The sequence below is a fragment of the Sorghum bicolor genome, chromosome 4, assembly GCF_000003195.3.
Source record: "Sorghum bicolor cultivar BTx623 chromosome 4, Sorghum_bicolor_NCBIv3, whole genome shotgun sequence".
Classification (NCBI taxonomy): Eukaryota; Viridiplantae; Streptophyta; class Magnoliopsida; order Poales; family Poaceae; genus Sorghum; species Sorghum bicolor.
The window spans coordinates 67648782-67673436 of NC_012873.2; the positions used below are offsets into that span (position 1 = coordinate 67648782).

At 41.2% G+C, this 24655-nt stretch overlaps 3 protein-coding genes across 4 annotated transcripts; 2 read left to right on the plus strand and 1 right to left on the minus strand.

The window, feature by feature from the left end:
• On the plus strand, positions 13192 to 15946 carry LOC8055316 (probable protein S-acyltransferase 15). 2 transcript variants are annotated; one of them, XM_002453003.2, is made up of 7 exons: positions 13192 to 13545; positions 14028 to 14120; positions 14217 to 14318; positions 14393 to 14461; positions 15088 to 15186; positions 15274 to 15369; positions 15539 to 15946. In XM_002453003.2, exons 1-7 carry the CDS (start codon positions 13270 to 13272, stop codon positions 15626 to 15628), a joined length of 825 nt encoding a protein of 274 aa, XP_002453048.1. In that variant the 5' UTR covers positions 13192 to 13269; the 3' UTR covers positions 15629 to 15946. The 2 variants fall into 2 exon arrangements, with proteins under 2 accessions (XP_002453048.1, XP_021314865.1); XM_021459190.1 differs by lacking the exons at positions 15088 to 15186; positions 15274 to 15369; positions 15539 to 15946 and adding an exon at positions 14706 to 15081.
• Positions 15972 to 19457, minus strand: LOC8056455. The gene is made up of 2 exons (XM_021459626.1): positions 19434 to 19457; positions 15972 to 17083 (listed from the first exon to the last, which is right to left on the minus strand). The coding sequence occupies exons 1-2, from the start codon at positions 19455 to 19457 to the stop codon at positions 16142 to 16144; spliced, it is 966 nt and encodes a 321-aa protein (XP_021315301.1). The 3' UTR covers positions 15972 to 16141.
• On the plus strand, positions 21932 to 24655 carry LOC8055317 (thioredoxin-like 3-2, chloroplastic). Its single transcript, XM_021459627.1, has 5 exons — positions 21932 to 22338; positions 23160 to 23234; positions 23329 to 23395; positions 23836 to 23853; positions 23935 to 24655. Exons 1-5 carry the CDS (start codon positions 21932 to 21934, stop codon positions 24031 to 24033), a joined length of 666 nt encoding a protein of 221 aa, XP_021315302.1. The 3' UTR covers positions 24034 to 24655.

The window sequence follows — 24655 nt, forward strand, 5'->3', positions numbered from 1 at the left end:
CTTGAGGTTAATTAGTTGTGATAACTATGCATGACTGGGAACAAAATAAAAATGAAGTGTTTTTTGTTGCAACCAAAATATATAATACAAAGAAAAGAAAGACAGGTCCATGCATGCATGGGCCCTAACTACTAGCTAGCTAGCAGTGTGGTTCGATGCTCTTGTGGCTGAGCCGAAGCATGCCAGTGTGCAATAGTACAGGAAAACCGGACTGCGACCGGGAGAGGTGCAGTCCTGGCCCGGTACGGTATTGGGCTGGTGGCCGGCCGGGCAGCCAACTCAGGCTGAGCCTGACTAGCTAGGCCAGGGCGACTGCCACGGGCGGGTCACTCCATGTCTACTACTAAAGTTATTTTAAGGTCCACACCACCATAATAAATTGGAAATATCACTTGTCACCCGACCGATGTGATCTATGGTGTGACAAGGATATGTGCGCGTGTGTGTCGCAGTATGCATGTGTTTTCAGTCCTACCACGACACCACCAGTTCCTCAAAGATCAGAGATGGCTGTAGCATCAACTACTACCAGTTCATTGGCTACGGCACTTTGGAAAAAATAAAAGGAAATCGAGGAATTATAGAATTCTATAGAAAAATTTTCTACAAAGTTGTTTATAACAAAAGATCGTGTTGCTACAAATTCTGTCAAACTACGTGAAATAGACGTTTCCTATAGGATCTTGGGAGGAATTCTACCAAGAGGTTAGACCTCATGGAAAATTTTCTTTGTGTCACACTCTCTAGTCGAATTCCTATGTTTTTTTATGCTCCATCTAGACGTTCGATTTTGCAAGTTCCTGTATTTCTTTTTATCCATAAAATGCAAAATGTTAGGGCATTCGATTCCTATAGTTAGCTAATTATAAAATATGGGTCTTAGGACCATATACACAATATTGTATGTCCCGTTGTAATGTGCGGATATATGTTAGCTAGTTTATAATAAAGCTTGGACGGTTCGTTGTCATAATGCATATTTTTTCTTAACAGATGACGCTACCTTTTAGTCTTTTGTACTAGATTTGCCGGATCAGAGTAATCAAGGCTTGAGATATAAAGATCGATATCCCACTATCTACTTGTATACAAAGATAAGGTTCCAACGGCTGAAGTGGTACTTTGCCTTTGCCTTTTTATTAACTAGAAGGATTATTCACACGTTGGCGCAGGTATGAACGAGGAATCTATATGTATGGTGTTGTTAATAATATAGGAATATGATATAATATAAGTATAGATTTATTAGCATAAGCGTGGAGATTGTAATCATAGCGGATAATGTGTTGGATATTATAATTTTTGTGTTAGTGAACTTAATTGCAAATGGTAGTAGACTACTAAGGTGAACACCTTGCATTTCAAGAGAAATTACTAGTGGCAAATGATAGTGGACTGTTGAGGTGGACGCTTTGAATGTTAAGAGAAATAGCTAGTGGGGTTTTGCTTTATAAGAGTTATAGATTATCCTATGAATATTTTCACAGCCATTTGCTTTGTCTTCCATAATTCGGCCATGAAACATTTGTTGAATGCGGTTAAAAAAAAGGAAAAGGAGAAAAAGATAGTGGAGCATCTCATAGAAGAAAATAAAAGGAAGGACTTCCATGGGCATGCAGTAGACATGCAGCATCCAGCATTGGTGCGTTGCATGCTGCTGAACTGCAGCAGTCTGAGTTGTTTGTTCGGTGGTTGCTGGACCGCTCGACGCGCGCTGCTCTGCCATGGCCATCACTGCCATCCAATTCAAAAAAACGTATTTTCATCACTCAAAAAAAAAATCTAGAAATGGACATATCCATAGTGCATCGATATATGTACTCAGGAGCGGAGACAAAGGGAGGGGGGCGGGCAGGGGGCCTAGGCCCCCCTATGAACGTGAATTTTTTGCTAACTTTTCTAAAATTCAAATGATTTTCAAAAATTTAACACTGTTGGTTTCTTCTAACACTTGAAAAAATAACTTCCTAGCTCTGTCCCTGTATGTACTCACATGTAAAAGTTAGAATACAAACTCATTTTTGAAAAGTTCATACGAAAATAATAAATTTTAGGTGCGTACACAATGGAAGACAAAAGAGCATATGCAAGAAAATCTGTTATCTTTGGATGAATTTTTCTAGATTGAGTTTTATATCCCAATTTTTCATATGATCGAGTACATATGTGGACGCACTATGGATGTGTCCCTAGTTTTTTCATACATTTTTGAGTTGATTTTCATGTTTCCACTCAAGATATGGTTTTCATCAAGGTCCCCTAAGAACACATGCATGTTTGCTAACTATGTACCTCTATATATACCATTGGACTGGAGACCTGGCTCCTACTGCTATATGTTACCCTAGAACTACCTCTAGACCACTCTTAAAGAATTACTCTCTCTCTCTAGTCCAGTGACATATAGTTAAGTGTCGTTTTAGTTAACTGATGACATCCACACCTTTGAACCTCTAACATAGAGATGTCTCTTTCAAATATGGTTAGCATAGATACGATCTTAACTTAGCCTAAGCATGATTACTAACATGAACTTAGTGCGAAGTTAGTTGAAGGTGTGTAGCCAGAGAGCTTGTACATGCCATCTGTTGTCCGCGTCAATGCAGTAGATGATGTTATCACCGGTTGAGAGCTTGGATGCCCACTGAATCACTGATAGTGACGAATGCATGGTGTCAAGCAGCGGCATCCTTAATCACTTGGATGTGGGAGTCGGCATTCTAGAACCTCTCCTATGTCTAATTAGATTAGTTGGCCTTCTAGAACTTCCTACGTCTAATAAATAGATTGGTTCTGGTTGCTTAGGCCAATGAAAAAATATCATTTCCTTCGGCATTTTTCTCAAGAATACTTTTTTTTGTTTTTCAGGACAAAGGGAAATAAAGTTATATGAAAATTTTCATTTTCTTTGTCGATCTATCACTAGAAGGATTCGCCTGTTGGCTGACCATGTAAACATTTCTGTGATGCTTTCCTACATGTAGCCTGGAAATTTTGGTTTCCAATATTGTGGATTGTGGTGCATGTTGTCATCATTATTTGAGTCTCTTCTAAAAATTATAATCCACGCTATCCTTTTTGTTTGATGGTACCATACATCATATATAACATCTAAAAATAAGCTAAAACTATGAAAATCTAGAAACATACTATATGCCCTTGTGTGTGTGTGTGTGTGTGTGTGTGTGTGTGTGTGTGTGTGTGTGTGTGTGGCTAGGTCATGAACTTGATTGCATGGACGCATGAGATTATTTATAATTCCATCAGTTCAATAATTCCATAGTTTGGCTTATTATTTCAGCTATGATGCTGTTGATCTTATCCTTGTGAAGAGGATCGGAAAGAAAGGGGGATAACTAGCCACCTGAAAGAAGATGCTTTGCATTCTAAGGCCTTGTTTAGTTACGAAATTTTTTTGGATTTCGCTACTGTAGCATTTTGTTTTTATTTGACAAACATTGTCCAATTATAGAGTAACTAGGCTTAAAAGATTCATCTCGTGATTTATAGGCAAACTGTTCAATTAGTTTTTATTTTCATCTATATTTAATATTACATGCATGTACCGTAAAATTTCATGCGACAGAAAATTTTGAAAAGTTTTTGGTTTTTGTTGGAAACTAAACAAGGCCTAAAATGCAGAGATTCTTCTAAGCAAAAATATGCGTAGTCACTTGATTAGACAAAGACATATATATACTAAGGAATAAAGGGGCTTGTAGTACTCATTGTCAGTTAGCAGCTTTAGCCGAATGGAAGCAAGAAAGCGGGCATGTTCCTAGGTGGCTAGGCAAAAGGATTCCAATTTCCAAACAAGAGTAGGACACACATGCGTGCGTAGGATTAGTCGCACCAAAAGCAACAGTCGGTGACTAGTAGCAGGAGAGGAAAAAAAACCTTAAAAGCTGCAAACCCCTAATCAATGACCCAAGGGCTATATAAGTGAGCTTTATGCCAAAGTGGAGGGTACAAAACATCATTGTTCATTTGAGCTTAGTCTGTCAGTTATTTAGCAGTGTTTTTTCTCTCACAACAAATCAGCTAACAATACTTTCTGTGATGGTTTATCAGCTAATAGTACTTTGTGTGTGAAAAAGAGCATTCATATATTAATGATGAAATATTTCATACATAGTGTATTATTAGCTATGCTTTAATCCACCGTCTAAAAAAAGATGTACATCTCATTTGATGAGTCAATCCATCTCAAATGTGACTAGATATATAGAAAAAGATACTAATTCCATGATATGAAATAATATTACCATTTACTAAATTTTCATATTAAACTCAGTTGGAGATACAAATGGTGATACTGTTTTTTTTAAAAAAAAATCTGGTTCATCTTAAAATTGATTGAGTCTAAAAGAACCAAAACATAGATTTCTTTGGATGGAGAGAGTACATCAGTGTGTAGCCCCACAATAAAGAAATCACGGGTCATGAATCATGATGCCAACCACTGGAATATATAACCATATATACTCCGGTCAGTAGTGCGTGCTTTAATTTGTTTATTGAACAATGTATCACTTTCGTTTGTATTTGATAAATATTATCTAAATATAGACTAACTAGGTAGACAAACTGTACAATTAGTTATTATTTTTATATTTATTTAATGATTTATGCATGCACCATAAATATGATGTGACTGAGAATCTAAAACTTTTTATAAAATTTTTTGGAAACTGGCCAAAGGACAGTAGTACGAGGAGGAGGAAAGGGGAAGTAGGAGAAGCTCTACTGCTGATTGAGCCTGCACAGGTGCATGATTGCATACATTGCAATATCTTCACTGTCCTCTAGCTACGATCCGGTCTCTCGTCTCTGTACCCATAATGGGGTCCACTGTTTGACGAGTGGTTAAAAATTGACCGAGAGGAGGTCTTTTGGGTTTTTTTAAAGAAAACCATTTGTTTCATTTGAAGTACTATAGTGTTTTGTATAATAAATATAATAAAAGGAAATAGTTTTCGAATTCCCTTAATAATAGGCCGGCAATATTTAGTAGATCAATCAAAAGGACTAAAGTTGTAGATCTAGCGGTTCACGATATCATCATCCTGCAATTACCCACAAGATGGCAACCTACTACTTAAATAATGTCTGAGCTTAATTATGTGTGATAGAACTTACGGTGAGATGTTTTGCTAGCTGGACTATTGGTGCATGTGAGCCAATGCGATTGTCATGTCATATTTATGGGCGTCCTTTCAGTACAATCGTGTTAGGTGGTTTTCTTTTCTTTTGACAAAAGAGAAACAGAAAATGTTGTGGCTCTTGTTAGGACAACGTGAACAACTATGTCTCCTAGATGGCTAATTACTTGAGAAGCCTAGGAATGAGATAACTCTACCTAAGTTATTATGTTCCTCATGGATAATATATCTCCTGTGTATTATAATAAATATAATAAAAGTAATATTTTTAAATAGTGCTTTAATAAAATAATGGCGTACGATGGTAGATTAATCAAAAGGACTAAAATTCTAAATCTAGTCATACACAATATGAATATCATCATCTTACAATCGTCGACGAGATGGCAACCTACTACTAAAAGAATGTGGTATGCCCTTGTTATGACTTATTTTATCATTAAGTATACCTTAATATTTATTTATTTATTTTATAATTTATAGAAATAAGATGAACGGTCAAACATGATGTCTGAAAAATAAAAAACATCATTCTTTTTAAGACGGAGGGAGTACAGTGAAATGCTTCGCTAGCTGGACTGTTGGCGCACATGAGGCAATGCGGCTCTCGGGTCATATTTATGAGTGTTCTTTCAGCACAATCATGTTTGGTAGTTTTATTTTTCTTTTGCCAATATAAAACCAAAGAGTGCTGAAGCACTTGCTAGGACGAACGATGTGAACTATGTTCCCTGACACGGCCGAATACTTGAGACAAAGGCTATGGATACGAGAAGTCTAATTAGGACACCATTTCTCATAGACAATATAATTGCACCCTGGTACTCATGCCAAATATATGAGAAACAAACACATTTTCAAACAAAAGAAGTCACGGCAAAGCTGAAGTGTTGGCTAGCTAAATGCACCATAGTAAGAGAGGCAGTTGTTATGAACCCATGACATACTCGAGCTTATAGTGAGGAAGCCATTTTTTTAGTTGAAGCAGCAGGAGAGAACAACAGAGGAAAATGATGAAGAAAACCAATGGGAATTGAACCAAAAATATTTTTTGAGAGAAAAGAGAGGAATTTTTAGTCTAGAAGATAGAAACTGTGGCAAGTAGGATGATGTTGATGGCGTGGTGGTGGGCCCGAGTGCCTGTGATGTGGGCAACAACCTAGTACCCGCTCCCATTGAGCCCAATACAGGCGGGCCCAGCAGAGCCCAAACCCTCACGCGTCACCAGTCACCACCACTCGTTTTCGCTGCCACCACCACGTCGCCGGCCCTCCCCTCCTCAAACTACTTAGCCAATCCGAGCCAAGAAGCTTTATTGTTCTCTCACTCACTCGCACTGGCTTTTCAAAAGAGTGCCGGTATGGCCCACCACATAGACCATCTCTCAGTCCTCTCCGAAAACAACACTCTTTATATATATATATATATATATATATATATATATATATATATATATATATATATGGGTGCATTTTCTATACTTCCGGGAGTAGTTACTCCCACCTATCTAATTGGATTTATGTGCACAAACAAACCCGTTAAGAGTATATCTGCTCCACTGATAATCTGATTTGCAGCTCGTTTGCATGTGCATGTTGACGTCCGTGATTTTGTGGCTGGTGCCGATTTGTTTGCTTCTTTGAAAACGTATACATTTTTTCCTGCCGTATATGCATCCATGTGAAAACAACCAGTATGGATCCATACTTGTTGAGTTTGAGTACATCCGTACTGCTATAGTAAGGAGTATGTGTACGTACACATTATTTTGAAAATTAATTAAATACTTGTTTTAAAAAAGTATTTATGTATATACTTAGAGAGTATGAGAATATACTCATTCGTATATGTACATACTTTTTCGACAAATGAGTATATGTATATGTAAATACATAGAAGTATGCTTAATTAGTATATGTACATACTTTTTTTTGATAGATGAGTATATGTAGATACACGGAAGTTTGCTTAGTATACTTGCATATGTACATACTTTTTTTCACAAATAAGTATATGTATATGTAGATACCTTTTATTAAACAGGAGTATCAGTTCATACATTATTACGAATATATTATTTTAGAACTAGTATTTGTCTCTCAGCTTGCTTTTTGGTCGCCGGTACACCGAATGCTTTGTGGTCGTCGTAGGGATGAACCATGGACCGGCGGATGACATAGTTGAATAATACAAATGTCTTCCTCAAGATGCGATCTGCTACATGGTTCATAAATAAAGAAAATTAATGAGAAATTAGTAGGTATAGATCGACCAAAGGGATGCAGGAAAATCATCATTGGCATGTTGCAGAAACTAGCGGGTATATAGATGTATTAATGCACGGATCGATGCATACTATAATTAAGCTGGTTCGCGTAATGCAGCGCAGTAGCAGGCTGGTGGCGGCGCCCTGCCTCCGTGCTGCTCCATGTCTTGCGCCTTTGTGCCTGCTCCGGCCCCGTCGAGTCGCTAGAGCGCCGGTAAGGGTACATGCGAGGGTGAGCTAGATGAGGACGGTCGATGGCATCGCTAGCTAGTGCCGGCTGAACGCAACTGTCGCAGGATAAAAAAGCCATATGAGTTCAGTTCAGAAATTAATGTCAAGATTGAATAGAATATTAAGAGCAAAACAAGAAAGTACGACGTGTTATGGAGGAGAATCCATATATACCAACATACGTACATGCACATGACACACCTTCGGCGAAGATGAGAGCGGCGCCGCCATCTCGACGGGCACCCGGGCTGCGTTGAAAATAAAATGGATCCGACTAAATAAATAACTCGACTCCAATTCAGATCCGAAAAAATTGCAAACCCTGCTCCTTTGATAATTATTTAATTCATATTTCACATATTTAATTGTCATGTATACGGACGCCGTCCGCATCTGTTGTTGCGTACGGAAAACTTCAAATACATCCGCATAAATCTAAACCCGTTAGTACCCACTCGTGGCCCGTTAAGAGGTTTCACAGGTGTATGTGTGCCGGATAGGAGAGAGGAGTAACTACTCCCTAGGAGTAGGAAAAATTTACCATATATAGATATATTCCCTATATGGGAACATATCTAGTGCAAACCACAACCTCCATGAAAACCTGTGCAAACCATAGCAAAAAAGTTGTCTAAATTCATCAAAAAAATCACACATGTAGATGATTTGATGATACACAACATTGTAAAATATCTTGTCCAAACTCAACTTTGTTTGTGAGATATAAAAATAACAAATTTCAAGCCAGAAAGGTGTCCATAGGATTTGCTAGAAATTTGTTATTTTTATATCTCACAAACGAATTCGAGTTTGGATAAGATATTTTACAAGGTTGTGTATCATCATATCATTTATATGTGTGATTTTTTTGGTAAATTTAGATGACTTTTTTGCCATGGTTTGCACAGGTTTTCACGGAAGTTGTGGTTTGCACTAGATATATTCCCTATATATATATATATATATATATATATATATATATATATTCCCTATATATATATATAAGTGCTATTCTACACTCTAGGTGTAGAATACTATTCTACACCGAACTTTTATACTGAGCAAAATTCAGTATCGTTCAGTATTCATGTTTCAGTATTGTTCAGTATTTCGTGGTCCTGAGTGTAGTATTAGATGATACTGAACGCGTTTCAGTACTGCTCAGTATTTTTTCTACTCAGATTTGGCTTGCGGTGTAGAATAATATTTTACACCTAGGGTGTAGAATAGCGCTGACCACCTGAGAAAAAGCCCTGCCAAACAAAATCTAAAGTCTCATTGTTTCTCTTTTTCATGAATAAATCAATTCCTAGACTAAAAAAATTTGTTCCAAATTACATCCACTTGTAGAGCTTGAACTGTTTACAATTATCGTCATAGTCATACTTTTGGAAGCCGCACCCGCATTAACGCCTTGTTTAGCTTCTCCGTCACATCAAATCTCTAGACGCATGCATGGAGCATTAAATATAGATAAAAATAAAACTAATTACACAGTTCACCTATAATTTGCGAGACAAATCTTTTGAGCCTAATTAATCTATGATTGAACAGTATTTATCAAATATAAACGAAAGTGCTACAATGTCCATTTCGCAAAAAAAATTAAAACTAAACAAAGCATATAACTCCTAGAGCAGACTAGTGTTTTTTTATATGACAAACTAAGGCATGTTTAGTTCACACCTTGAAAAGTTTTTAGGTGTTATAGTATATATATATAATTATAGTAATTACTGTCTGATCATAGGTTTAAAAAAATTGTCTCGTAAAATATATAAAAACTGTTATTCTTTAATATATATTTAATATTTTATATATGTGTCTAAACATTTTATAGGACGGAGTGAAAAGTTTTTAGATTGGAACTTAACAAGCGCCTAGTGGGTTTTAGTTGAGTGGAGTAGTATTTTTTTTTATTAAAAACTAGTGCCATACTATGAAGTACTCCCTCTCCGCTTTATTACGTACTCAGTTACATCCGTGCGTGAAAACCTCAGCGGCCGTGGATTTTTTTTTATATGGCAAACTACTGGGTTTTCGTTGAGTGGAGCAGTACTTTTATTAGAAACGGAGGGAGCAGCAGTACAGATAGCAGTAATTTTAGGACGCGTTTGATCTGAACCGTGATGGGGCTATGGATGGACTATAGCGCCTGTCAGTGTGTCTCCGCAAACTCATGTAGTACACTCCTATTCAGCCTGCCCTCCTTGTCCATGGATGGATCGGATTCCCATCGTGTGGAATGCAGGCAATCGTACTTGATGTTTTTTTTTTCCTTTTTTTACCATGGAGGAGCTAGTAGTTAATCCGATGAATCATGCATAGTTCATCAAAAGAGTATCTTACGAGACACAGAGTTTAGGGCATGTTTACATCACTATCAAAATTTTAGGTGGCTAAATTTAGTCATATACCATCTAAACAGGTGGACTATGTTTTAGTCTGGTCCCATCCAACTAGTTTTTTTATAAAAAATATATATATTAGATAATAGCGGGATACATCAACATATTATAAGCACTCATCTAACTAGTTGTTAGCCTCTCTCGATAGTCCATGTATCCAAGTAACATTGGACTAAACTTTACATATTTGAACTTAAGTCGGCTAAACTTTAGTTGGACTAACAACTAGTTCAAGTGATCTGAAGAAACCCTTGGAGCATCTCCAAAAACTTTGTATAATTTATTTGCTAAACCAATGACTTCAGCAAAGTTAACAAAAATATATAACAACCTCAATTTATCTGCCTCCAATAATTTCCTGGACTTCCTAATAAACAAAAAAAAAGGCCCACACATTGTTTGGTATGGCAATTCCAAGTCGGCACGACATCACTATCGCTATGATCGAACGATTGGGCACCGTTAACCGCCCCTCCTTGCCTAGCTAGAAGCCAGCCCCTCATTGCCTAGCCAACGACTTTGATTGGTTTCACTCACTATAGATTGCCTTAACCATGGGCTCAACCCAACCCCCTCCAGTGGACCGGTTATATATGTATGTGTCAAAGATTCGAGACGAGGAATCTTAAAAAAATTGAAAACTAAACAAGGCTTGAAGAAGGCCTTATACATTAGCTGGATCTGGGTTATATATCGTACCATGACAACATTATAAACAGTACTGAGGTACCATGTCAGTTGCAGTGCCGTAGTAGGTGGGCATGGCAATGGCAGTGTGACACGCGCACGTAGTATGTAGTACGTAGTACATGCGTATTCCCTAGGGAACAGGTGGTACTAGGTACCACCTGTACCATGTACTATACCACGCATGCATGCATGCATCACATCACATGGATATTCATGTGTGTATAGATAGATGATTGGGGGTGTACGTACTCTCGATCGATCATTCGTAGTACGTGGTCACGCCTGTCTCGTGAAAACATTGGCTGCTTGCTTCGTCACTGCTCAACCGGAAATGAACAGTGCAACCGATGGATGCAAAAGTTGCTACAGCCAGTACAACGTACTAGCTATACCTACTGCACGTACACGCTGCATCTGCATATGCATGTGTGCGTTCCCAGGCAAGCAAGCAATTCCTAGCTAGTTTTAGTCTGGTCCAGATTAAAACGTGTTTTAAGGACACCCGGCCCTCCTGCTGGCTGCATTACTACGTACGTACTGCTAGTCCAGTGTATAACAGCGAATAACGTGACCTAACCGTGTCGCATAGCGAACAGACTTTTTGTACAATGCTGAAATAAAAGAAGGGATCGAGAAGATGAGCAAGAAGATAATAATTAAGAGTATCTTCAAGAGTTTTCAAAACCCACTTCTAATCTTAATTATTTTGGCAAGTTTAAAAAAAGCGCTCTCCAACGACAACTCCTTATCACTACCCTCAATCTCACACTTGGAAAAATCAACCCAACCGTGTGGAAATATACCCGCATCTATTATTGGTTGATCAATCTAAAGGTGTAAGGACGTGGTGAGGAATAAGAAAGATAAAGTTCCCAATGTAAATACTCCCCCCAGATACTAGTAATTCAGGTCGGTTTGGACACGATTTAGCATACAAAAAATGATTGATTATTGTGTTATTTTTCCTATTTGCCTTTATTAAATAGGATTGTGGGTACAACGATGCAACAAAGACTCATAGCTGGAGTGGTTAGTGTGGCGAGGCCTGAGGCAATAGGTTCAAGGTTTGATACCTCACTGGCGTTGTATTTTGCTTGAGCGCACATGAAACAAAGAGTCCAAAGGGCATTATTAGCGTCCACAAAGTGGTTAAAAAGCTAAAATGACTTCAATTGTGAAAGCACTCGCAACCCCTAAAATGACTTTAATTGCCAATATGGAAGGAGTACATAAGAGAGAGATAATTATAAAAGGGATTGGTGTGATTTGAAAATAGTTCAGATTGCAAAAGTATCTTTTATATTTAGGAGCAAGATTTTAGAAACCGTTGGAGGACCCTAATAAATATGCTCCCAACCTTTATTAGTCACCTAGAAAACTCATTAATTTACCAACTAACTTTTTAGGAACTATAGGAGATTATCTTATTAGTGGGTTGCAAACTTACAACCTTAGAGGTATGAGAGCTCCTAAGAATTTTTAAGTGAGAACGAATTGAGTGAACCATATATTTAAAAGTTATTGGGTTTGGAAACGTAAAAACTATAAGAATAGATTTGTCTTGAAAAGTACATTCATAAATAAAAATAATGCAAATACCATTTTCTAATAAATATTTTTATAAAAATAAGAAGTCAAAGTTATACTTTAAAGACCATATCGCTGGCTAAAATGACTTCTTTCACCAACCTAGAGGGGGTATAGGCTTAGATTAATCATGCTCCTTCCGATGACACGTTGTCGTAGATTCTAAGCTAGCACATTATTTATCTTTTCCTCTTCTTTTTCCTCAAGTTCATAAAATATATAATTCTTGTTTAGTAAATAAACACAAAAATGGGATCATATAAGATATGAATAAAAACTATGCAACATAATAGAGCATGCATGAATCTTTTAAAGAATATCTAAAACTGGGTTCTTATATTTTACTGAGCTAAAATAATTTTCCTATAAATTTCTACATTTTGTCAAAAGAAACAACCTTCGTAGGCCTTTGAAGATTTCTTTCTATAACTTTTTTGGTAAAATATATTTGACCCACTAAACTATCAAAGTAGTCCGATTTACCTCCTTCGCGTACGACGCGGCGTACAATGTAGGACGCCACGCATTAGATTAAACTGCCTTGAATTCATCCAAGGAGGAAAATCACCTACTTTAGTAGTTGAAGGAGTCAAAAGATTTGATTTTCTATTTCGAGAAGGCAAATCAGACCACAGCAATAATTAATACAGTATAAAGGGATGTAAGAATGAGTCTTTCCTAAATTGCCAAGACCCAAGGCCACAAGCCCAATTACTACACACTCGAGGTCGAGGCCCAGCCCTATGCAGTCTGGAGGCCCATAATGACACAGTCCAGTTCTCAATCATCAACTCAGAAAAGGCCCACAGCCCATCTGGCCCAGGGCGACCTCGGACGTGAGAGAGGCTCCCCTTCCGGAGGAGAGGAGAGGAGAGCGAGAGCGAGAGCCAGATCCTAGGCGGCGAGCGCACCGGCACCGGTGGGGATGGCGCGGAGGAGGGGCGGCCCCGCGCCGGCGACAGCGGTCGCCTCGCCGGCCGTGCTCGGCACGGTGGCCGTCATGGGGTTCGTGTATTACTCCACGGTGTTCGTCTTCCTCGACCACTGGGTCGGCCTTGCCACGCCTGCCGGCGCCGCCCACGTCGCCGCCGTCTCGCTCGCCGTCGCCGCTTGCTTCCTCGCCTTCGTCTGCGCCGCGGGTGCCGACCCCGGCGCCGTCCCACCCGCCTTCGCCCCCGACGCCGAAGCCGCGCAGGGACAGGTCGGAGAACTGACCCAGATCTCTCTTGTCCTCCTTCCTTATCGACCTCAAACTCTGTGAACTGATTATTATTCAAACGGAACACCTGCGAGTGCAGATAGGCATAAAAATGCCTCTTTCGCACTAGTATAGCTGGAATCAGTTTAGCTTCCCGATCCCAATCACCTTGAAAGCTTGATCGTTATCAGAAAGCAACTAAATCAGAATCATTGTGCATAAACAGATATTCATATGTGTCTGTCTCTTCATTTGTTCATGCCACAGTACTACTCCTTGGATTCAGCAGTTTAGCTGCTGCTCCTAGTCTGGTTGTGCGATTTCCTTGGTTTCTGCATGCTGATCATGTATTCAGTGCTACCTGCCCGATCACCATGATACTTAAAGCAATTTTGGCTGCTACTCCTAGTTTCCAATTATGTCTGTTGCACTACTTGTGCTATTTGTTTGCTGGTGCACAATGATTATCTATTTGGTTGCATCAGGGGTTGAAATCAAGGTATTGTGATAAATGTTGCATGTTCAAGCCTCCTCGCACCCACCACTGCAAGGTCTGCAAAAGGTGTGTTCTGAAAATGGTAGGTGTGCACCATCTTTGTCGATGCTGATGCTGTGTATCTCTTGACATATGCTTCTGCAATCATTAAAAGGCATGGTAATGTTGTCGATGGCAGGATCATCACTGTGTCTGGATCAACAACTGTGTAGGGTACGCAAACTACAAAGCCTTCATCATTTGTATCCTAAATGCAACTATCGGGTCTCTGTATTCATTTGTAAGTGACTATAATGCACCAAAGCTGGTACATCTTCAATGGCGATGTTTACAACTGTGTCAAATATTTTGCAGGCGATATTTCTATGCGATCTACTTCTGAAAGAGCATGACTTCGATATTCTATATGTGAAGATACTCTATGTGAGTGCCCTGACCACTATTCTAAGCTAGGAGCTCTCACTATGCCATCAGCAGTCTCTTTCTTGATAAATATTCAGTTCATTATCAGGTTGCTATACACAACAGTCGTACAAAAATGTGATGTTTCTAGTTTGACTTCTAGTTCTGCTTATCCAGACTACCACAGTATTAGTTTGGTTATAGCAGACACCAGTAATGTATTGGAGGTTTTGCTTGAACATGTCAATATATTTTGTCTTACCAGGATCTGAGGGAAATGATGATGAAGAGTTATTTCCTAGTGGTATATTGCATGACAAAGTGGACCCTTCTCTTTTACAACTCTTTCAAGTTGTCACCAGTTCATCATGTCATTCAACTCAATGAGAATTAACTTGCATTGTGGATGGAAACGATCCAAGGTCTTTAAGCTTTGTACAAACTCATGCTATAATAATGAACAAATTGTTTTTCTATACTGGTCTAGCAAGGCATTACAAATATGATTCTGTGCCTAAGCTAATATGCTCCGTGGTCATTGTCTATTTAGCTTTGTAGTATGCTTATTTGGGGGTTTGTTTCTTCGTCTTTCTTCTATACGAGGACCAGGCTATGGTCTAATTTAAATGAGTATCTTGAAAATGCAGATCTTGGCAGGTGTCCTGTTGTTCTTCTTAAGCTTGACAATAGGTTCTCTACTATGCTGGCACATCTATCTTTTGTGTCATAACATGACAACCATAGAGGTAAGCTACTATTTAAAATTCCATACATCCATCCACTGCATAGTTTCCTGGCACCACATTTTATAGTTTTCTGCTCCTTTGCATCAGTACCGGGAGGCAGTAAGAGCGAGGTGGCTTGCAAAGAAGAGTGGGCAGAAGTATCGCCACCGGTTCGATCTTGGGATACGGAAGAACATTCAAATGGTACTATTACATAATGAAGAACATCCAAAACTCCTCCTTATGACCCAACATAAGAATTTTCAGCTGGTTTCAAGTTTTGTGTTGAGGATTATATCAGTTACATTGTTCAATTTTATTCCTCATTGTCGTTCCATTTGACGGAATCTTTGGTCCATCTAATCTGTAACAGATCCTGGGTCCAAACATTCTTTGCTGGCTTTGTCCTACTGCGACGGGGCATCTGAAGGATGGCACCGAGTTCCAAATCACGAACAACTGATGAATGCGCCAACAGCATTTCTAGTCACCACTTGCTACCATGTAGATTTCCATGTTGATTTTGTAACCAAATTGCTCCTGTAGCCCTGTTACATTTGCTTTCTGGCGTCTTGCTAGGCTAGGGCACCTGTAGAAACCTTCAGCTCCTCCCAATCTTGTAACAACATGTAAAGCTTCTTCTCCCTCTCCCAATCTCAATGTATTTTGTTCATTTTTTTTTGTGTGTGTGTGTACGAGTACAGTTGTTTGAGTCGGAACCCACTCTACTGAAACACTGGATTGTGAGCTTGATTTTGAATATGTGCTGCGAATTATCCCATATTTTATGCCATATGAAAATGCCGTTCCATCTGACTCTAAAAAAAAGATATCGTTGTGGTCTTGCTTGTTACACATGTCGATCGGCTCTCGCTAGTCGCTATCGCTACATTACATATATGCACAAGCTCGATCGCTTTTTGTGGCGTCTGTTCTGATGTGTCACGTACTGTGTGTCTGTGTCAGACTGTCAGTGTCAGCTGAGGTCCAGGTCCAGGTGGAGCGGCACTCCGGGCGTGGGGTCCAGGACCTGCACCTGGGGAAGCGCCTCCGACAGCAACGCCTGGAAGGACTGCGTCGTCCCCTGTTGGATGAGCACGGCGGTCAGGAGCCCGCTGGCGTCCAGGTCGGCGTTGCTCATCGGGACCACGTACCTCGCTCGCAGCATCCCGGCCAGGTCGACGGCGTCCTCCTGCCCGGCGACGAGCGTGTAGTAGTTGCCGTTGCCGGGGAGGGGGAGAGGGAGGAGCTGCTTCACCACCGGCGTGATCACCACGTCCGCCCGCACCCGCTTCCTCTCCAGGAACGACCTGTCGTGCAGGCAGTGCGGCTCGTAGTACAGGAGGCCGTCGTTCTCGTTCCTGTCGTCGGCGTCGGCGGACATGAGGAGGAGGACGTAGCCGTTCTCGGGGCGCTCCCACGGCGGGCCCAGCAAGGTGCCAGCGGTGGCCAGCACCCGGACGTCCGGGCTGACGGCGGTGGACTCGCCGGGCTCCAGGTAGGTGACGCGGCGGAAGGGCGTGGGCAGGGAGTCGAGCACTGCCCGCGCGTTGGGCGTGGTCACCACCGGCAGGTCTGGTGCCCTGGCCGACAGCTGCGCCAGCGTCCGGGCGTGGCAGTGGTCGTCCAGGCGGTTCGTAATGAGCAGCAGGTCCGGCCTCGCCTCCGGCGCCAGGAGGTCGTCCACGGCGACGGCCTTCACCTTCGGGTTCTTCTTGGCGCCGTCGTAGAGCCACGGCATGCCGAAGTCGAGGTTGCCGACGACCAGGGGGTCCACCAGGATGCGCAGAGGGGCGGCTTGCTGTTGCTGCTGCACCTCCCACACCCAGCTGTTGATCTCCAGGTACGTCAGTTTCAGCGTCACTTGCCGCTGCTGCTTCCTCGTCGTCGTCGTCGGACCTCCGGGAGGCTGCTGCGGCTACGACAGTTGATCTTGGACCTGAACGACGATGGCCCCAAGCTAGAGTTGAGAGACGACGATGACGACGGCAAGGAGAAGAAGCAGAGGCTGCTGGTGTAGTGGTGTAGTACGTGCTGGGGCTCAAGAGCGGCTGGAGGCCGGCGACGGCCAGGGCCATCGATGCCAGCAATGCGAAGTCTCCGGCGGTGATGGTATATGATGAGTGTGAGTGGGTTGTGAAGGTGGACACCATCAGGATCTATCAGCAAACTCAAGCCCTCTCCAATCACAATCATCCACTTGCAAAATCCTGCCAAAAAACACACGTGTTCTCTCTCGCCACATATATAGGGTTAATTATGTGGTCGTGGTTATCTTAGACTAGTCTCATATCGTACCTTTAGGGTCTTTTCAACTCAACATCAAGAACAGTGTTTTAATTATTGGCGGTTTTATATGTCAGTATTTATTGGTAAGCATCAGTCATGGTCATCTTAGGCCAGTCTCATATGCCTAAACTTTTAGTATATATATTTGATCGCCGACAAGTAATTGTTAGTTGATTTGAAATTTAGTTGGTTTTTTCATATCTAGGAGCGGCCACACAGTGTATGCAGGGTTATATATTAAAATGTCATTTCAACTCAACATCAAGAACAGTGCTTGGTTAGTTTTATATGTCGTATTTATTGGCAAGCATCAGTCATGTATGGCCAGCTAGCACATACACAAATAGAATCAAAACCTCCTCTCTTCTTATAATCTTATGGGGAACACTCAAATTTGGAAAACAAGAGCATAACATGGGAGGAAAATAATAGTTTATCGATTGAGAATCGAGATAAGTAGAGTAATCGATATCAACCTTTTCTTTTACAACATCATTTCATGCAGTGTGCAAACCATGCTCGGTGGAGGGAAAAAGAGAGATGGAGCATCGGTTTTGAGAGAGGATGTGTGGTGCTCTTTTTTTTCACTACAACAATTCGCTTCTACAACTACTTATATCTGTGCAAAAATCAATATTTTGATTTTCTATGTATCCATATATCTTCTTTGAACTTTAGCTAGATTTGCAAAACTTAAAGCTTGAAGGAACATATAAGACCAATTTGGTTGGATGGCTAACTTTCGCCCTAACACACTATGAAGCCAATACAAACTCATTTGAACTTTGGCCAGGCTTGGAGAGGCTACTGTGCACCTCCTCACCAAGCCCGTCACGGGTAGAGCTCATTTTCTTGAGCCTAGCTCCTAGTGGGCACATGTGGAGAATTTTTTGGTGGGCCTGAGTTGCTTGCGATGTGCAGTTAATAAAATCCGTGTCCTACCTCTCGGGCGTTAAGGTTACCGCTCCATTCCTCACTTGTCACTACGACGCTGCACTCTCCCACCTCCCTCTCTCTTGCACACACACTCCGCCTCCCCTTCCTCCAACTTCATTGCATGGCTCCGAAGGGTCACTGTTATTGGAGACCTAGAGGAGCCGCTAGATTCGTCATTGTCACTCTCCATCAATCCACCATCAGTGCTAGACTTGGCTAACATGTCAATGGTGGCCGAAGATGGCAGAATGGAAGTGGATCTTTGAGCAGCAAGGACAACTATAGGCTACATCACATCGCCACAGCCCATAGGGCTCACGCCACATCGCTAGAGGCACCAATGGCATCTGGGTCCGTCATCCTAGCGTGCGCAAGAGAACAACAACAAGAGTACAAATGAGAGGGAAAGAAGGTGAAAGGGCGAGATAAGCCTAGGTAGTTTATTTTCTGTACGAAATCAGGGGGTAAGCTCATCATTCAAAGGAAACGGTGCTGCCACCGCCCTTTGTCCAACCAACCAAACAAGCCTAAACTTGTCTCCACTAGTGCATCTCAACCTTTACACACCCCAAACAACCAAAATACTGCCCAAGTCAGACTAGACCTAGCCGCCCAACCAAACAATCATGTCTTAGCTTGCTTGGACCAAAACTAGGCTACCCATGCTTTATTTCATAGCCAAACTACCACTACAATGAAGACAAAGAATCGAATATATATACTCATGGAAACAAAGAAGGCAACTGTGCAAGTGCCCAGGTTTGCCTCCATGAGGTTGTGGTGTAGTGGGTAGTAGTAGTATGTGTTGGCTCAAGAGCAGCTGGAGGGCGACGGCCATGGCCATCGTCTAAGAGCAAGGTTAATACAACCGGCTGTCGACTGTAAGGTTCCTTTGCATCTTTCTTGCAACTCACTCATATAGTGGTTAGCTCATTACCATAGTCACATAAAACGGGTTCACCTCCTTCGACCCTCGGCTCAGGTTCATGGGTTCATTTTCGACCCAAAGTGTAAAAATCTCTCGCAAATAATGTACCACGTACCGCGATCCCATACCTCGACCCCATCGACCTAGAAACTTTGTGACTGTGATCATTACTATTAATACATGACCCACTTGTCTTTGTTACAAATTTTCTTAGTTCTTGTACCTAAGTGGGTTGTAAGCCAGCTGTAAGACAGTCCATTTCTACTCTCTCTCTCTCTCTCTCATGTCCTCTCTCTCCTCTGCCTCAGCATCGTAGTTCTCCCACGCAAAGTCTGGTGGTGATGCAGAGTTGGAGAGTGAGTGGAGCCGAGGAGGTAGTGGACGTGGACTCGGGAATTTCAGCAAGACACACACTCTCCAATCAGAGAATCAACATTGCAAAATCCTGCCAAACGACACATGTTCACATGTTCTTTCCGGCTACAAAGGTTTGTTGGCACAAAACAAGGGGTCGTTGTCCTCTAGACTAGTTCTGTCTCAAACATTATGGCTTATTTGATCATCTATCTAGGACTGTTGTTGTTAGTCCATTAATTACTAAAACTAGTAGTTCTCATGTTCAGCAGCCGCAGTGTACACAGGGTTGAAAATGTCATTTTTAGCTCAATGTTAAGAACAATGCTTGGATTGGTTTTTGCGTGAAAGTGGTTAGCATCGGTCATGTATGGCCTGCTAGCACTTACAAGAAGTAGAATCAATTAATCTCCTCTCTCACTATGTAAAAAACACTCATATCTACCAACACCCTCAGCTCTACATGCCCATGTGTAGATAGCAACAACACAGCATGTGATGAAAATACTACCTCCATGCAAAGGATGCTACTATAAAATTTGTGCAACTCAAACTAACTTAACTTTGATCAAATTTATAGTAAATAATATTAATATTTTTATTTTCAACTTGATTTACTATGAAAATATATTTCATAATTAATTTGATGGTGCTTATTTTATATCATAAATATCAATATTTTCTTGTATAACTTTTAGTGAAATTTCAAATCGTTTGACTCTCGAAAAGTGGTAGTTACACCTTTTTTCAGACGGAGAAAGTAATAATTTATCAATTAAACATCGAGGTAACTAGAGTCACAAATATCAATTTTTTTTCTTTTGTAGCATCATGCAGTGTGCAAAACGATGCCCGTGGAGAGAGAGAGAGAGAGAGAAAGGGGAACATATGTTTTAAGATAGGATGTGGTGCTATTTTTTTCATTAAAACAATTCATTTGTGCAGCTTCTTATGTTTGTGCAAAAATCAGTATTTTGAATTTCTCTGTATCCATATATGTTCTTCTTTGAATTTTAGCTTCTTTTTTTTAGAAAACTTGAACTTTAGCTAGAATTTGGAAATCTTAAAACTTGAAGCAACATTATTATTCTAATGGAAACAAGGGGGAGCAATAGTGTCTGCCTCCATGACCTGGATCTGGAAACTCGGGTGGCTTGCTCTGCTGGCCCTGCCGCTGCTTGAGGGGAACACCTGAGCAGCAAAACGAACACTTCAGGTTGGCCTGGTTGGACGTGCAGCGATTTTGGCCCAATGCCTATGCCTATGACCACTTCAGGTTGGCCCATAAAATTCAACAGCACTACAGAGGTATTTTGGGCCACGTCAAGGGCCGTGGCCCATATCAGTCTCTGAGTGTTGAGGATTTAATTTACATATCAGACATTCTGACTTTTTTTTTGGCTAAAAAAATCAGACACTTTTTTAAACATTTGCACAACAGACTGAAACTTTGGTCCATCTGATCGGTAAACATATCGGTCCCAGACATTCTTTGCAAGTCTAGAATCCATTTAGCACAGCTCAACTTTACTATTAAATTAATTTCTTTTGTTCTTTCTTTTTCTTTTTTTTTCAGCACTACGAGCTAAAGCTCTCTTGAGGAACCATTTGCCAAAACAAGTTTACATGTAGATTTTCTTAAACACATGTCATTATAGAATCCCGCATAGGTTCACAAGTGTGAGAGGTGGAGCTGTGAAAAACAACTATTTTCAGCTTCATTCTCACCTCATTCTCATAAGAGAGCACGATTTTAGGAGTTTCGTAGGTAAGTAGTTCTCAAAATACCACCCTTTTGACAAAGAAAAAACAACTCATAATCATTAAAGTTGTTAGTGAAGCTGCGCTAAACAAGTTACTCTTGTACTTATGCCCATTGGATTTCTTATCATGTAGAAGAAACCTTCCGGTCCTTCTCCCAATCTTGGAAGCATGTATTTCGTTCATTTCTTGTGCGTGTATGATACGAATAATTTTTTTTGCTGAGTCTGAGCCTATCATGACAAACTTTTGGCCAGAGAAAAACACTGTTTCATGGCTGATTTGAACATGTCTTACAGGTTTTCTTTTTTTTTCAAATTATGATTTGTACCAAACCGTTTTTGATAATAAATTTTTGGTTACTCATTACCTGAATTTAAATCCTGGGTCCGACACGTATATATGAGAAAACATGTGCAAGTTTTTCCTGTTCTTTCTGGTAGTACTGGGCCCACACGCAGTGACACACAGGTTGGCGTTGGCGAAGAGAAGGAAACAATGCGGCTTTCTTCATCAGCAGCAAAAGGTCAAAAGTCAAAACGAACGGAGGCCTCCACGTTTCTTGCTCCCACGCTGGCAATGGCCGCCACCCCAGCCCACGCAGCCGCCGCCGCCACCGCCGGCTGCGAAGCGGCGCCGTCCCACGGCCGAATCGGAGTCCGTCCGGGTCCGGGTCCGGCCCCATCGCGTCTCGGTTTCCTCGCCAAACCGTCCTCCCGGTGGGCTGCGATCTCGCTGCCGCCGGGGCCTCGCCGCGCAGCGCCGGCGGCGGCCGCGGCCAGGGAGAGGGTTGCGGGGGAGGAGGGTCCCGTGTGGGTGGAGCTGGAGCCCATCACCAGCGAGCAGCAGCTGGACCGGGTCCTTGCGGACGCGCAGCAGCTCGACATCCCCATCGTCCTGCTCTGGTACCCCCACTTTCCTTGGATTGGATTGGATTGTGTCTGTAGGGCGGCCGCGGTAACGTTAGTTTGTAATTTCTCCGACAGAGCGATCGTGTTCGTCAGTTCGTGTATGATTGCGGGGTTAGCGGATTTTGTTTGTTGGATTACTAGGCAGTCACTTCTGAAGTGCAAATTTAGCACCTTGGGTGAGTGAAAAAGGACAATTTTGTCCATTTGCTCATAGCTTCACTTACATGGCCTAGTTTGGTGTCATTGCGGTTGAGGAATGGATTTCGTCGGCGTATTGCATGGAATGATAAATGCATGTCAGTGGCCTTTTCATGAATATACCTTTTTGTCTGTTCCTGATTTCCATTTCTATCTGCTTGTTTCTACTATACTGGCAGTAGAACTGTTATTTATGGCTGAGGGAAAAAATATATAAATGTTAGACCAAACTTCATTTGTTTTTTTTCTTCAGTGCATGAGTTGCAGCCTATGGTTACATTATGCTCTCCTGTAGTCTCTTTACCATGTAAATAAATAGCACTGTCATTGTTCAATTTTGATGTTCATGTCTCTCTGTCTCTCTCTCTAAAAAGACTCATATGTAGAATTCAGCGAAAATACTTCAACTATACCTTTTTTTTCATTTAACAAGATGTGCGAGCTATCGTTTACATATCAATTTCAAACAATCAACCGTAGGCCCTTTATAATATGAAGAAATATGCCACCGATATGGAACTGTATTTTGAGTGATTTCTATAGTTGCGTCTGTCAAAACTTTTCCCTATTATCTGTCAGCTCATAGAAAAATTCATACTAGTCCCTGTGTTATGAAGGATGGCAAGTTGGTGCAGAAAATGTATATATCTGAAGCCTAAGCTTGAGAAGTTGGCAGCAGAATACCATCCAAGGTTAGAGAGTTTCTTTTTCCCTAGATTGACAAAGAACTACAACGACTTCCTTTTTTTTTACAAATTGATGATATCTGTTACAACTTAAATGCAGAGTCCGGTTCTACTGTATCGATGTGAATTGTGTTCCACAAAAGCTTGTGAACCGTGCTGGAGTAACAGTAAGTCTACCCTTTCATTGTATTCGTAAATATAAATGAAAACATACTTGCACCCAATTATGCTTAACTTTATGCCATTCTTAGATGTATCTCTTTTTTTTCACCAGTAAGCTTCTAGAATTCCTTTCTTGCGCTTCTTTCCCTGTTGTGGTTGAAACTAGAAGCATCTGCTTTATTGGCCCTGGAAACTTTGTTGTCAGTTGCCGGCTTTGTGCAACTTGCACCTAAATGTTTCCTAGCCTTATCCTTCAGCCTTGGTATTAGAGTACAATATCAAATATTGTCCAATGATGCATTTGGCCTCATCGTTAGCTTGTCTGCAGCAATTACGTGTATACACAAGTGACAAACCGGATCCCTAGCATATTTGTTAAATTAACACACACGCTAATGCCTCCTTTTGTCCAACTTGTGCAATCTGTACTGCGGGGCTCGAGCAGAAGATGCCTTCTATACAGGTACAACTGAAGCTTGTTCCCTTGTCCATGGTTTCCATCCCGCTACTGTCTATCCTGAGGACGGTCCTTTGTCCTACGCAGCTGTGGAGCAACTCCCGGAAACAGGCGGAGGTGATTGGTGGGCACAAATCTTGGCTGGTGATCGATGATGTCCGGAGGATGATCGAGCAGGAGGAATGATCCGGCGTGTCCTTTAGCGCAGCGATCGTGTGCAGATGATGATCATTCAGTATTACCACTTGCTCATAGTCAGTGATTAGGCCATACATAAGTCGGTCGTCCTTTTATCGACATATTAGGAATCATCCATGATCAGAGGTTTTGAAAAAAGAATCATCGGTTCGTCGTGCATAAACACTCAGGGTAGGACTCCCTGGTGGCGGAATTAGAAAATGATAAAGGAAGGAATTGGGCTCCCAGTTGCTGCAAGCATTCCTGCGATGTCCTTGATGTATCCATGTGTGTGTATTAACTGGAACTTGCTGTATCAGCAATAATTCAATACGGCAAGAGACTTATTGCCTGTGTACTGACTGGCCTTGATATTAGCCATTAGTTCTGGATGGTAGCAGTGTGGTTCCTAGTAGATTACCCATCCATTCATCCATACCTATCTTTGTATTAGGGTTTCCAAAATGACACTAGTCTTGTTTACAAATAATACTAGCATGTAGTAGCTTTGTTGTTGAATTATGAAGGGACAAATTGTAGTCAGCTGGGAAGTGGCAGCAGGTTCCCCCCTGTTTGCTCGGTTTGCTCCTGCATATACTATTTTATTTTAATTATAATATACTATATACCA